The sequence below is a fragment of the Lissotriton helveticus genome, chromosome 12 (genome assembly GCF_964261635.1).
Source record: "Lissotriton helveticus chromosome 12, aLisHel1.1, whole genome shotgun sequence".
Classification (NCBI taxonomy): Eukaryota; Metazoa; Chordata; class Amphibia; order Caudata; family Salamandridae; genus Lissotriton; species Lissotriton helveticus.
Window position 1 is genome coordinate 577,619,411 of NC_136073.1, and position 15,641 is coordinate 577,635,051.

The 15,641-nt window shown below is 54.7% G+C and overlaps 1 protein-coding gene across 1 annotated transcript in view; it reads left to right on the top strand.

The window, feature by feature from the left end:
- Positions 1 to 15,641, top strand: part of CNGB1 (cyclic nucleotide gated channel subunit beta 1) — a 1,191,945-nt gene that overhangs the window by 746,326 nt on the left and 429,978 nt on the right. Inside the window, 1 exon segment of the mRNA XM_078668834.1 lies at positions 3,603 to 3,645. Within this exon segment, the coding sequence (XP_078524960.1) occupies positions 3,603 to 3,645 (43 nt within the window).

Sequence of the window (15,641 nt, forward strand, 5' to 3'; positions counted from 1 at the left end):
ACCGGAGATATCGATGAGACTGTTTGTCGGCCTTTGTAGCCCTGGAACCGGGACCTGTGTTACCGTATGCCGCCGGAGGCGGCTGGGGCGACGACGGACGGTCGAGCTGGAGCGGAGCTGGCACTGTGAGACGCGCTGCCTGCTGTGAGGGAAAAAGACGGACCCTTATGCGACCTGTGCACATCGGCCGAGTGGGAGCTCATTCTGTTCCTTTCTCCTTGTGGAACGCTGAAGGTGAGCTGTGCTGCGCTGACCCCATTTTGGCGCTTGCCTGGCCATCGTGGATCACCCCCGTGTATTCCCCCGCCTTGAGCCGCAAAGGAGATGACACTCGCTGTGGGTTGAACAGTGTTAGCGTGTCCGGACAAGATCGGCGGCTTTGACTCCAGCCTCTCGGTGTCGGTTTCGCCCCCACATTCCTGTGCATCCCCTGACGGGGTGGCAATGGCGGCTGGCTCCTTGACTGTGGGGGTGAGTGTCTCATCGACTCCTGACTGTGTCGCCCTGCATGGAGGTGAGCGGTGTGTGGGACCGTGTGTCACATTTCGTATCACGGACTTGTTGGATCTGCAGCCTGTGTTAACTTATGGCTCAGTTCTTGCCGCTCTTGCCGATTTGCGAACTGAATGGAGGGAGTGCTCCCGAGTGCTGAGTGGGAAGCTTGATGATGTTACACTAGCTCTGGGCAATGCGCCACTACCCTGCTCTCAACGATGTGCTGACCTGCCTCCGCTGGTTTCTGACCGCGCTACAGTGCTGCCACACGAGTGCGGAGAGGATCGGTCCTTCAGCTGTGTTGGTGCTTGCGGACTGCAGTCCGCCTACCTAAGCGGCGCTACAATGTTTCCCTCTCTACCGAAGCCTGCGCCCTCACCCTTGATCTCGCTACTTTTGATTCTGACGCCGCTAATACAGCTACCTGTTCCCCTTGTTGCCTTTGTCTCGCTGGCTTGGCTATCCCTACAATGTACTGCATTTCATCGGGCGAACCTGGAGATGCCCCTTCTTTGGGCCAATGGAACTGTTTGTGACTGGCGATGTCCATTTCGTTTTGGTGCACATCTCCTTTACCGAATGTGGCCATTTTGTTCCTTTGTTCTGTCTGGGGCGGGTCTTCTTTTGGCGCCATGCTTAGGGAGACGCCCACGGACTGGCCAGGGCTAAGGGATTCCTTTTTTACAACTTGTGATTGATCGGCCGGTGGGGACGCGGTCTGGAGCGTTTCCACAACACGTACTGCTGTGATATGTGATGATTCTCCCCATTCCATCCTGTGCTTGATTCATTTTGCTGTTGTTTTTATATATGGGGTAGAATTCAAATGTGTGGCGGAGGAGTCCGGGAGAATTTGATTATGCCCTCCTCCGGTCTTATGTGGTTTCCTTTTTCTTTTCTTTCTTTCTTTCATTTCTATATTTCGGGTTCTTTATTGGGCGACAGGCACACTGCTGGGGGGGGGTAGGCCGTAGCCCCTGCATGCGTGTAGGGTGGGGGGTAGGAGGTGGGGATTTTTATTTTTTCCATTTTCGTTTCTATGGGCTTTATTTTTCTCCTTTCGTCTCAACTCTTTTCTTTTCTTGTTTCCAACTTGGGTCCGCGGGTGGGTTTGATACGGGGTGGGTAACGATAGACATGATATATACCAGTTGTTTGATATTCCTGTTGCATATATCCTTGTGCCACCATGCTGAGTGGGGGGACTTCACTATTTGCAGATATTCACTCAACGATGTTGCCAACTCATGTTGTAAGAGGATTGCACGGACTCTGCTTATCTTTGTGTGCTATATTTTAAAACGTTTTATATTAGGGAAAAAGTCTTTAAAATTAACCTTCATTGCTCCTGTTTCTCAGTAACACGATGGTATCCAGTGTAACCCTAATTGATTGTCACTTTGTGTAGATGTGCTACTGAGTCGCCGCATTGCTTGCGATATTGCTTCAAATGGTATCGTGGCCGGCCGGGTGGTTGTGGGCCCGTATTTGTTCTTCTGCCATTTCACGATAAAGGTTTAAAAAAAAAAAAAATTCAGCAAAAGCATTTCAGACTGAATGGCCTCACGTTCATGTTTTTCATATGCCATGTTTTTAACTTGCACCAAAATGTGCGTGGCAATTTAAATGCAGTCTGTCTGTAGCACAAAAATAAAACAATGCCTGACTGCAGATGAAATCTGCTCCATCAATACCACCTAAATACCATGGATGAAATATTGAAATTCCATAATATTTTTGCCTTAATATCAAGTACCAAATGATTGTGAAGGTAAGTGTACAAAGATAAGTGTAGTTTTACTGTACTTAACTCTGCATGTATGTGGCATAACAATATCTATCTTCCAGGTATGTGGAATATGCAAGCTGTGCACCTGCACAGGGCCACCAAACCCCAGGGGCCACCACAACAATATATATCCTTAATATAATAATCCTCTGAGGATGGATACATATTTGCTTGGTGGCCCCTGGCAGGAATTTTGCGGCCTCCTGCTCTGTTCAACTTCCAAACACCCTGCCCCCCCCCTTCACTGGCCTCCGCGCTCTGTCCCGCCCGGACCCCCTCTTCCGGGGCCCCCTGCCTCCGCTCCCTGCCCAGGGCAGCCATGAGACTAGAGCCGCCCCTGTAATAAAATTGCCATGTTTTTCAAGAATAAAGTGAATTTAAAAAGTGAAAATGTTATGACTAAGCCTGTTGACCTCAATGCATCACTCTATTGATCCTTAACTGTCTAGCATGTGCCCGAGATGGAGATATCCTTTAAGTACCCAAGCCAGAAACATTTAAATGTGTGCCTGTTGCATCAGAGGGAAGTGTGAAACTAAGGATGTCACATACATCTACTGAATACCCCTTTCTGCAAGCTGGCAGTAAGCTTCAATGATAAGAAAAAAGTCTTGATAACCTTGTTGTCCCCAGCTAAAGAAATGTGTTCTGAAGCCTAGGGAGATATGTATATATAAACTTTGAAACGTTTGTGGTATAACAGCTAGTGGTGTATCTTGCAGTGTAGATCCTGCTTGGTTATACCACCTAAATACCATGGATGAAATATTGAAATTCCAAAATATGTTTGCCTTAATATCAAGTACCAAATGATTGTGAAGGTAAGTGTACTAAGATAAGTGTAGTTTCACTGTACTTAACTCTGCATGTATGTGGCATGACAATATTTATCTTCCAGGTAGGTGGAAGTGGCATTAACAATAGTAAATCTGTACTTACTAATATCCACTTAAGTTCACAATAATTTGGTACTTGATGTGTAAGCTCAGTTATTTTGTATATCGAGATTTTTATCTCAAACTATTCTGACATACAAACTTCTGCTTGATCCACATCATTGAAAATCCCACGCTGGTTATGCTGTGAAGACTGTCTTCCTTGAGATCCGGGATTCACTGTTAAAGGTGGTGGATGACAGCCGGATGACTATGGTCATAATGTCACAATTGTTTTATTAGGCAACAGCGTCTAAAGATGGCTTCACCACAGGCGCTCTATACCATAAATGTCTTACTTACTAGAACGTCAAGAGAACTTGCTCATAGACAAGCGTGCTATGGTTCTAAATTTTTAACACATTCATTTCTGTTTTGTACAGGATTTGGACATTGCAGCTGCTGCTTTCACTACAGAGGGAGAAGGTACAGCCAATTGATTTGCACATATAAGAAGCTTGTCAACACAATAGGTCTCTCCGCAGTTGCTCTCCTGAATAGACACACAGCTGTCTCAAATGCACCTATGTTTACCCTCCCTCTTTTTGTTCAAATCTGTTTTTATTGTGGACACAGCGATAAGCCTACAACCCCTCATCGGGGCCGGCCGCGCAGAGAAAAATCAGTAACAGGAGTAGGTAACCAGGTGAGGTGGAATCCTTAACACAGCTCCCTGCCTACAACCCCCGGGGGGCCGGCCGCGTGGCTTAAGGGAGTAGAAAGCAAGAGGTGGCCATGTGCTGGCAATGTGCCATAGTACGGGGGAGGCGCGTATGAGAAGGAGAGCAGCGGTGTCACATTTTCAAAGGCCCAACAGGGACCAAACTGCCCCAAAGGGGGGCGGAAGCCAGAGTGGCAAGGCAAGGAAAAAGAGAAAGTCGGAAGAGGGAGAGCAGGGGTGAGGTGGAGAGGGGCCAGGGAGGTGTATCTGCGGTCGCCCACAAGAGGCATAAGACGCAAACCAGCACTGGGGGAAGTGACTATGAGCCTAGTCTGCTTGGGTCGGCAGGGATGAGGGCGTCCTCAAACAATTGCAAAGCGCGGAGCCTGGGAGGCATGTGGCGGGCATAGCTGATGGAGCACAGGTGACGCACGAGGGGTTCCCACACTGCCTTGAATCGCACCCCCCTTGATTGTATCCGTGCCGTGAGCAGCTCCATGGTCAGGACCTGCCAGAGGCGCACGAACCAGGAAGCTATCGGCGGTGCCTCAGCCCGCTTCCAGTATAGTGCAATGAGTTGTTTGGCAGCGCCTAGCATGTGGAGGGTGAGGATCCAGTCGCTGCGCGTGAGTGCTTTAAGTGTGGGGGGTCGTATACCCAGCAGTAGTGTGCAAACCTCCTCAGGGAGGGGAAAACCCAACACCTCCTTAATGTGACTGAGGACCTCCTTCCAAAAGACAGCCAGGGCAGGGCACGACCACCAGATGTGTATGAAATCGCCAGTCGCAGTGCCACATCTCCAGCACAGCGGTGAGGAGGCAGGGAACATTTTGCTGAGTCGCAGGGGGGTGTAGTACCATTGTGTTAACATCTTGTACGCATTTTCCCTCTGCGGGATGCTGCGGTAGGATTTGGGGATGTCGTTCCAGAGCCTAGACCACTGAGATGGCGTGATTTCAGTGCCAGTTGCCGTCTGCCACTGCCTTTGGTAGGGATGCGCAGGCGGAGTGGAGGGGTGCTGCAAGATGTTGTAAATTTGGGAGATGAGTCGTTTCAGTCCCCCGAGGGAGCGTGCCAACTTCTCAAATGGAGTGTGCGCCCTGGAAGCAGCCTGATACATGTCGTCTCCCGAGGTCCAGTGGCGCAGCTGCGCGTACTGTAAGCTGGCAGTCGAGGGGAGGTTGAACTCTTCTTTGCAGTCCAGCCACGATTTAGGCGACCCACTAAGAAAAAGATCTCCTGCAACCCTGCAGTCTCCTTGGGTCCAGCTCTCGAACGCCCGGGTCTGAGCAGCAGGGGGAAAGTGCGGGTTGCCTGCAATGGGGGTATGCGGAGAGGGGAACGTGGTCAGACCTTTGGACACTGCCACTCTGTCCCATACTTCAAGAACCGTCCTCGTGGGCACCGCCATGTATGCACTTCTGGAGCGCGCCACCCGCGGTAACCAAGGCAGGTCCCATATGGTGCGCCCCGTAACCACTCGGTCCATGTGGAACCAGTGCTTGTCGCTTTCGCGTGCACCCCATTCTATCACGAACCGGAGATGCGCCGCCCAATAGTAGTGGAGAAGATTCGGGCAGGCGAGGCCGCCCCTGTCCCTCGGCTCCATGAGGACTTTCTGTGAGAACCGGGGCCGTTTGCCTCCCCATATGAAAGACGTGAGGTCGCGTTGGAGGGTCTTGATGCAGTGAATCGGTATCGGGGTGGGGAGGCACTGGAAGACATATAGAATGCGGGGGAGGATCGACATCTTGACCGCGTTGAGCCGCCCCAACCAGGAAATCATCAGGGGTTTCCATTTCCGCAGGTCCGCCAGGACATCCTTTCGGCAAGCAGCCCAGTTCCTCGAGGACCACGAGTCGAGGCGGGGAGTGAGGTCCAGACCCAGGTATTTGATGTGTTCATCCGCCCAACGGTAGGGCGTGACCTCCCTCAGGAGGCAGACCTCCTCCTCGGGGATGGTGAGGTTAAGCGCCCAAGATTTGGTGTGGTTAATTTTAAGGCCGGACGCCCGCTCGAACAGTGTGAGGGCGTCGTGTACCGCTGGGAGTGAGACTCGAGGGTTCGTGAGAGTAAGGATCAGGTCGTCCGCAAACAGCGCTACTTTGTTAGCACGCCCCCCATGGGGGATGCCATGGATGTCAGGGGCACGCCTAATCAACTCCGCCAGTGGTTCAACCGCCAGGGCGAACAGGAGCGGCGAGAGCGGGCATCCCTGCCTCGTACCCCTGTGGATCGAGAGCAGCGGTGTCAGTTGGCCGTTGACCCGGATTCTAGCCTGTGGTCCAATGTAAGGGGCCATGCACCTGGAGATCATGGTAGGGCCAAGACCCAGTTTCTCAAGGACCGCCCTCAGGAAGGTCCAGTCGACCCGGTCGAAGGCCTTTTCCGCGTCTAGCGAGAGGAGGCAGGCCGGGATTTTCCAATGGTGTACCTTTCCCACCAAGTGCGCCAACCTGCGAACATTATCGGCCCCCTGGCGGTCCCGTATAAAACCCACCTGGTCCGGGTTCACCAGACCCGGCATATGCGGATCCAGCCGTTTGGCCAGGATCTTAGTGTAAATCTTAAGATCGGTGTTAAGGAGGGCGATGGGGCGGTAGGAAGCACACAGGTCGGGGTCCTTCCCAGGTTTGGGGATCAAGGCTATTTCCGCCATGCCCATATCGGGGGACGGGCCGGTGGCGTCAGAAAAGGAGCCGTAGAGGCGCAGCAGATGCGGGCGGAGCTGGGTCAGGAACAGGCGATAGAAGGCCAACGGCAGGCCATCCGGCCCCGGGGTTTTCCCCACGGGGAGGTCCCCTATGGCCTCTGTCACTTCCTCCTCCCGCAGGGGTTCCTCCAACGTGGCTGCACACGCCGGGGACAGCGGGGATCCCTCAAAGTTCGCGAGCACGGCCTCCCGTGCCTCCGCAGAGGTGGGCTCCTCGGCATATAGAGAGGAGTAATAATCAACGAATGCAGCCTGTTTGGCCCTCTCAGAGGTGGCACGGGTGCCATCCTGCCGCTTGACATTAGCGATGTGGGCCCTAGCGGCGCGCGCCCGCAGTCTGCCTGCTAGTAGGTGACCTACTTTGTCCCCTCCCTCATAATACCGTTGCTTGAGCGCCAGCAGGGAGAATTCCGCCTTGTTAGTGCGCAGGGCGCGGAGTTGCCCCCTGAGATTGGCATGGGCTCTCTTTGTCGCCCGAGTGGGGGCGTCCCGATCTTGGGCCTCCGCCAGCTTGATCTCACTGGCCAGGTCAGTTTCCAACTTGAACACCTCCTTCCTCCGCGCCACCGCCAAGGAGGTGATGTGGCCCCGAATGGTGGCCTTGAAGGCGTCCCACACCGTGTGAAAGGGCAGGTCAGGGGTGTCATTAACGGTGAAATACGAGTCTATGGCGTCACGGATGCTGGCGACGTCATCCGGGTCTCGAAGGACTCTCGGCGGGAGCACCCACCTGCGTTCGCGAGCGGCACGAGCCTGGGGGTCCTGCAGTAACAGCTCCACGTGGGCGTGGTCCGACAGGGAGATGTCGGATATAGCAGCAGCTAAGGAGTCTCGGGCCAGTTCAAGGGAGGTAAACAGATAGTCGATACGGGAGTACGTCCGGTGGGAATGCGAGTAGAAGGAGTAATCTCGGGACCCCGGGTTATGGTAGCGCCACACGTCCACGAGACCCAGGTCCGTAAGCTGCGTCTTGAGGGTAGAAGACATCGCTCCCGCGCCGTTAAAGGGGGCGCCCGCGCGGTCCAGCTCGGGGTCCCAAACAAGATTGAAGTCACCGCCCAGGATTGTATTAGCGTCGCCCGTTGGGAAGTGTTCCCGCAATAGTGTCTGGAGGTATTTGTCCTGCGACAGGTTGGGTGCATACACACATCCTAGAGTGAACTGTGCACAGCCTATCTGTACCGTGGTCCGGAGGAAGCGCCCGTCAGTGCTTTTAAAGGGTTTCACGGGTCCCCGCCTAATGCCAGCCCTACAGAGGATTGCCACCCCCGCTGTCTTGGTGTCAGAGGATGCCCAGAACTGTGTGGGGTATCTAGGGTGCGCCATGCGTTTGATGTCCCCCCTGAGGAGGTGTGTCTCCTGGAGGAGAACAATGTCGGGGGAGTGGTGCAGGAGGTAGCGCCATATCTGCCTTCGCTTGTTGGGAGAGTTGAGCCCCTTGACGTTAAGGGAAAGGACCTTCAAGGGTGTAGGGATGTTTGCTGTCATAGCTCTAAGGGGGTGTGGAGTCGCGCAGGACCCGGCCTAGCAGACCTCCCCGCAAGCGGGACAGCAGAAGCGTCAACCCGTCGCCAGCGCGGCAACCCCCGCAGGACCCACCATGCCACCCCTCCGCAAGCGCGGGGAAGGAACAGGAAGAGGGGGATGTGTAAGGGGGAAGTAGGAAGAGAGGAGAGAAAGAAAGAAGAAAAGGCGCAGAGGGGGAAGAGAACCAAAACAGGCCAACGGGCCCAGTGTACAGTGTCCCAGGTACCGGACATCCTCTACCCGAGGGTTTGGACGAACTCAGGAATGTCACTTCCTACGGGACAAAGGGGGGGAGCGGAGATCTGGAAAAGTAGTGTGCAAACAAGTCGTCTCAGAGCCCGTCTACCCCGCTGCCTCGAGGTAGTTCGGGGGGTGCGCCGGGCCGTGGGGTCCATTCGGCCCGGTCAGGCGCCCACAGGGCGCTGGAGCTCGGCGATGTGGTGCTCGGCCTGGAAGAAGCGAAGAGTGTTGTCCATTTCTAGAGCAGTGGGATCAGGCCATCGTGATTGAAGAGGGCAAGGCCAAGCGCCCAGCTGGCAAGCGCGCGCCCAGGGTAGCATGTGATACAACAGCAGCGATCAGCGGCCATCCGGCGTTGAGGGGCGATCCCCACCCTCCGAGCCAGAAGCGAGGAGTTGGGAGGCCTGCCCCTCGCGGTCGCCCTCAAGGGAGCGGATGTGTGCGATAATGTCCTGTTTGGTCTGAGAAGCAGAGAGCGCGTCCACCGGAGGGGACCTTCGTCGGGGGCGCACAGTGGACCAATCTGGGCGCGGGGGGCCCCTCTCCGAGCGGGGGGGGCGAGTCGGGCTGTGGTCCGGGGACTCCGGCATGCTTAGCAGGTGTGCCGCTTCTCGGTAGGACCGGAGAGCCCTACGCTTGCCCTCCCACTTGAAGATGAGAGCAAAAGGGTGGCCCCACTGGTAGGAGACGTTGAGGGTCCGGAGCCTCTCGGTGATCGGGCGAAAGACCTTTCTCCTGTGGAGTGTTGTGGGGGCCAAGTCTTGGTAGATCTGGATCTTGTGGCCTTCGTACCGCAGGTCTGGATTGTCCCTAGCTACCTTCAAAATGGCCTCCTTCTCGGTAAAGTAGTGGAGCCTAGTGACGATGTCGGGCAAGAGGCCCGCTTTTCCTCCCGCTCCAAAGACCCGGTGTGCACGGTCGAGGCGCGGCGGGGGGGGCGTCCTCCTCGCCCCACACCGCTTGCAAGAGCAGGGCCACGTAGGCCATGGTATTAGTCCCCTCTTCTCCAAGTGGCACGCCCCGTATGCGGAGGTTGTTGCGTCGTCCCCTGTTTTCCAGGTCCTCCTGCTTGATTTGAAGCTGGATGTGTTGTTCCTCAAGGGTCGCCACTCTCTGCCAGATCTGCTCCAGGTCTTCGGTGCGGGAGTCGACCGTTTTCTCCAGGCCGTCGACTCGATCTCCAAGGTCAGTGACTTCCCTGCGCATTTCTTTGACGCAGGTGTGGACCTCCGTTCTGAGGGATCCAATCTCCGTCTTCAGATCGGCCATGAAGGAGGTCATGAAGGCCTGCGTCACCGGTGGAGAGTCGGCTGGCGGCGGGGGCTTCCCCCCTGACGCCGATGAGGGGCCTCCGGAAGATGGCGGGGAGCCCGCCTTGCCCCACATAGAAGCTACTGATGCCCCTCTGGTCGTCGTGGGCGGGGGTTCCAGCTTGGTCCCCTTGCCGCGAGTCATGATCCACTCAAGGCGGCACGGGACAGCGGGGGACAGGTTCGGCTTCCACGCACAATCGCCGGGTCGAGGTGGGGGGTGCTTCGAGGGAGGACGCACTGGTGCCCTGCGGTGTAGCTGCCCGGGTCCCACGATCTAGGGCTCAAGGTCACGATGCAGGAGATGGTAGTGCGTGCCGCTGCCCTCGCTGTCTGTAGCCAGGTCCGTCCTCTAACAAGGCGTGGGGCGCACTCAAGTTGAAGGAGTCCAGAATGTGGTGGGGCCGCCGGAGCGGGAGCAGCGACCGGGGAGGCAAGGTAGCGATGAGGCAGGATAGACGTTAGGTGCGTGATGGCTACAGGTGTCCCACGGCAGATCGCGCCTGGGGCCCACAGGCGGGGGGCCCCCGAAGAGTCCCGGCCAGGCTCAGTCCCCTCGTCCCACCAAGGTCAGGGCCTGTTCCCAGAGCAGCGTCCAGCCAGCCCCTTCACAGCAGTCGAGGAGTGTCCAGGAGGGCCCCCCAGGCGTCCCAGCTCCCTAGCTGCGGGAAGCCCAGCGCCGGGAAAAGCAGAAGGCAAAGGCTCCCGGGGTCCCCGTGTGGTCGCGGCAGGTGTGCCCGGTCTGCGGCCCACCAGGCTTGGCGGGGCCGGGCCTTAGCAGGGAGGCGGCCAGAAGACTTGTCCAGAGGATATGGGGCTCACCAAGGCTCAGGGTCCGCTTGCACGCTGCCAGTGAGTCCAGGGCAGCCGGGGGCACTCCGGCAAGGATCGTCCGTGAGCGGGATCAGCCCTCAGCCGAGGGGGGAAAATGGCGGGTAGACCAACCGCCAAGCCCCGCAACCGCCGGACCCCCCGGGAAGGCAGCAGGGGGGGGGGGAAGGAGGTCAGCGCGCTGCAGCTCACCGGGTGGGTCCAGCGACGGGCGATGGAGCAAGGGCTCGTGGGCAGGGGCCGCCGGCAAGTCCTCGGGTCTGGGCCTGTTTTCCCGCCGAAGCCGGGGGCTCGCGTAGGCTCGGCGTCCAGGCCGCCGCCGTGTGCTCCGCTCGTGGCAGCCCGGCTCCAACAGCTCCGGCGCGACTCCGCCGGCGACAGGCTGGTTCCGCTGGTGCAGGGAGTCCACGGGTGGGAGCAGGGGTGCTCCGGAGCCTCACCCGGGACGCAGGGTCGGGGCCCCCCCCCGGGAGCCAGTCCAGGCGCGTGAGCGGGGGCAGGTAGTGCAGCCAGGGGGGCGTTGTAGCTTGTAGGCCGAAGAGGCACCAGGGGGGCGATGGCGGCAGGTGTTCCACGGTGGGTCGGGCTTGGGGCCTGCAGGCGGAGGATCTCCGAAAGGACGTGATGTGGCGCCGCCTCCTGGTCCCGCCTGGGCCAGAATCCACCCCCAGCGCGGTACCCAGCTGGCCGTGTCAAAGAAGGCCCCCGGGAGCGTCCCAGCTGCAAGAGTCCCAGGAGCAGGGGAGAGTGACGGTGGAAACCCCCGGAGTCCCCGTAGGAGCGCAGCAGGGTCGCCAAGTCAGCAGCTCACAAGGCCCGGCAGGGGCGGGCCGCGTCGAAGAGGGAGCCAGGGGGCGAGGGCGGCTATGCTGAGGGCCCCCAAGGCGCAGGCCTTACCGGTATGCAGCGGTGGGATTCCTTTCCAGATCGTCCACCCCGGCAGGGATCTTCCGTATGCTGGGGCCAGTCCCCCACCAAGAGGGCAAAATGGCGGGCAGGCCCGCGGCCGGGCCTCGCTGTCCCCAGGTCCCCGGGAGATGGCGGGGAGGGGGGGGCGATGCGCTGCAGCTCACCGGAGGAGTCCGATGGTGGGCGAGGGAGCCGCGGCCAGGGCCCGCAGGCGGGAGGTCTCCGGCAATCCTTCTGGGTCGGGCCTGGTGCTCCGGCTCAAGCCGGGGGCTCGCGTAGTCTCGGTGCCCGGGCCGCTGCTGTGTGCCCCCGCCTTCGGCAGCCCGGCCCCGACAGCACCGGCACGTCCCCTATGGCGTCAGGCTGGTTCCGCTGCAGTGGAGCCACAAGAGGGGTCAGGGGTGTACCGGTGCCTCACCCAAACCACAGTGTTGGTCGTCGCCGTGGGGGCCGGTCCAAGCGGCCCGGCAGCAGGCCCCGTTGTAAGATGGCGGCCAACGGCCGTTTACAGGAGCTCCGGAGTTTGATGCCGCTGCCGCGTGTGGACTTCCAGCCGCAGATCACCACCAGAGAGGAACTTCAGCAGTTTCAGTGGTACACAGAGGGTCTCCAGGAGTGTGTGCCCCCCGAAAACTACGCTAATACAGGCTTGAGAAAGCAGCGGGGCGACGGAGCTCGCTCGAGACACGTCTTCTCACATCGCTGTCTCGGCCACGCCCCCTTACCCTCCCTCTTGTCTCACATCTGTCTACTGCTGACAACAGAAACAGCTGCTTTGTAAAGCCTCTATTCTCCTTCCTATCATATTCACAGTTCTTCCTGCACATTCTCTATCTTTCAAGTTGCTCTCAGACTTTTATTACAAAGTAGATGCAATCCTCATCTCCCTGCAGTTCTGTTCATGCAACCAAGCCCTTTCAAGGGTCCAGAGAAGCTTGGAATATTACCTGCTTTTAAAGCTACTAGCTAATCAAAAGCCAAAAAAAACACAACTGTCTAAATTTAAGGCCTCCTTGTCAGTTTAAGACCCAAGCCAAGAGGACCCCCTGTCCACTTTGATTGGCCCTAACTAAAAGAACTGCAGCAAAACCAAAGGGGATGACAGACGGAGTGTTGAGCATTGCAAGCACTCACCCCCAGTCAAGTGATTTGGGTTTAATCCATTATCATTCTTTAGCTCACTCCGCCACCCCAGTTCAGACATGGCCATATGCAACTCAGTCTGACCCTGTGCCTCATGTGAGTAGTCCCGCTCGAACTACCAAGCCATGTCTTCCCTGGACCGGAGACCCAGTTGGCAGGGAATGCCCAGAAGTGGGTCCCTTGCTCACTTTGCCACTGGATTCAAGCTAGCCTGGCTGATGACGGGTGTTACCCAGAAACCGGTCCCAGGATGCTTGTTTTCGGTTCAGGGAAGACCTGGCTGGCTGTTCGGGCTGGACTGTTCCCATGAGGCGCAGGGTCAAGAGTGATTTGCACATAGCTGGGTCTGAATTGAGGTGGCAAAGTGAGCTAAGGAATGATGATGGATTCAACCCAGATCTGTGACTGGGGGTGAGCGTCTGAAAAGTTTCAGTGCTCCGTCCATCATCTCCTTGTGTTTCCTAACTAAAAGACTGCTCAGCTCTGCTGGCATAACTATGCTAGTCCCTCTACTCCAGTCCTTATGCAAAAGCACACATCTCTGGCAAGGTATCTCTAACAATCCTGGCCCTCGCATGTTTCGATATATATTGTAAGCCAGTGTGGGAAAGCCATGACACGATATACATGCAGAGTACTACTACATTGTACTGATTAGATGAGCGAGGATAGGGCCTCATTGGATTCTGCATCAGTGTTATTGACGGGGGGCACTGGAAATGAGCGTCAAGAAGTGAGCATAGGGTCACATTTGGAAGCAGACTTGAAGACAGAGTCAGACTGTTGTTATGAAAGGAGGCAATTGTTGAAGATCTTTGAAAGTCAGTTCTAGGGCTAAGAACGCCCTTGAACTTCCTTAAACACAAGAGTCAGGAACAAGAGGGACCCCCAATTGAACCCATTAAATACCAGCATAAGTCAAAGGAATCTGTGTTGAGGGTATGAGAAATGGAGAAAGAAGAAATGTGTATGTTTTGCACTATTTAAATCGTAAGTCCAGGAGAAGAAGGTACAAACCCCTCCCCCCGCCCAAATCAAGAAATAGAAGCCAATCATTTAAAAACTTTAATAGATAGGGTTTGAAAGTGTCAACTCATCAAATTTAAAGGTAGGTACAGGGGCATCTTTCATCATTCATTCCCTAAAGACATCAGAGGACAGATCCCTGGTCACACTCATAGCCTGCTGTAGGGATGTGATAGGGCAAAGAGTAGAAAAAAGCATACAGTAATAGAGATACGTAGAGCCATTCAATGTATTGCTTAGTAAAGATCCTTTACGTTAAAATCATTTTGTGAAACTCAATGAATAGCTCTTTAGCAGAATAAAACTGTCAAGTTAATTTAAAATGAATGTTATTCAAAACGTGGATGGTGCTAGCTGTGCCATCCAAAAACTCTATTGGCACAGTGCCACCATACCATGATTTAAAATATTGTTTAGAATTCTTTTTAGAAAAAGCCTTCTAGAGTAATTGTTAATTTCCCAATGCACCTCAAAAGTGATCTACCTAAATCAGATTTTTTAGCTGACTTATGACAACCTGAATTTATTTATCCAAATGGCTGATATAATGGAGACCTGCACACTGAAGATGAGGGGAATCACATCATATCCCTGACGTTCTCCCTGTGATAAAACATAGGCTTTCACCAGTACCTGTGCTCTGCATCTAGTGAAGGAGAATTACATCATATGTGATCTAAATTGTCATTGTTATTCATAAATGACAAGGAGATTCCTCTCAGCGACAACAAGCCCTTCAGGATCTAACCTCTGAGACTAGGCTCAAGAGAAATCAGAGGCGCACAGATGTTTTATTCTTTTGGCAGTTCCTCAGTCAAATGTCAAAAGTATGTTGCCTCTAGATATTCGCCTCAAGATACCTGGAAAATGTATTCCCTTTAAAGACCCCCATTTCATCTTCTCTGTAAATCTCCTTCTTCCAAATCCTTGCTTTTGACTCATGGGGTTTTGTATGCATTCTGTTCGTTTCCCCACCCTTGTTGTTTCTTACACCAAGAAGAAGCAAGTGCAGTGCCAGGGATAGCAATTGTGAAGTCAGGAGTAGGAAGAGCTACTCTTACGCTAATTAACATCTATGATTGTCCCCTGTTCAACAAATCACATTCAGCTCTAGAGCCACAGACCTTTTCTTTAACTTGCTAACTGCCACTTAATTCTCCTCTTTAACTGGGCCATCCAGAAATGAAATTAGATCTAAAAATCCCAACTGACATCATCAGACATACATTCTAGAAATCCTATTGTTGGTATTTACTTCTGATACAGGACTGGGCAAAGAGAACAGTGTTTTTTCTCCACGGTGTTGAAAAACTATGAGAGCGGAGGTAGATGCCTTTCAGAAGCCAGTGCCGGGGGATAGGAGATGTGATGTTGTGATACTTGGGGCACGAGGGAGAAGCATGTGTGTAACACTGTATTTAGATCAGAAAGGATTAGATGCTGCTTGTGCATTGAGTGGGTAGTTGTAGTTCAGGTTAAGGATTATGGAAGTGTATTCCTGTATTGCTCTGCTCAGAGAGGTGTCCTAATTGTGACCATGTACTTCCTGAACTGCGATGCATCTTGATTATTGTGTTTCTCATTACAGTTGCAGATGTCCTACCCTGCTGTGCTTTGCTTCCTGCTCCTAACCTCCCACCAGCATGCCCAAGCAAACCAAGGATGTCGAATTAGCTCACCTGGTGCATCGCAAGCCGCCGGACCGCCCGACAATCCCGCTTGCGCCCTCAGTCACCACTGAGCAGCTTCCTAATGTTCCCAGCTACAAAGCAAACGCAGGCCCCTCCTCCTCACATCTCCTTTCTCCCCCTAACCCTCGGAGAGTAAAGATCGGGGTGCTGAATCCTGGGTTCCAGAGCGAGGAGATGTCTACCTCTGGGTCTCTAGGTAGTGCATGATGTCTAATAGATGTTGTGCTGTGTTTTTGAAGTGCTTTGTATTATCCTAAGAAAAGTGATGGGAGTTTAGTTAGATCTCCTTTGCATAGCTGTACAAATTATTTGTAACTAATGCTTCAAAGATAAGCACTCAACCCTATTCCTGGGTTATATTTGTGTTATCC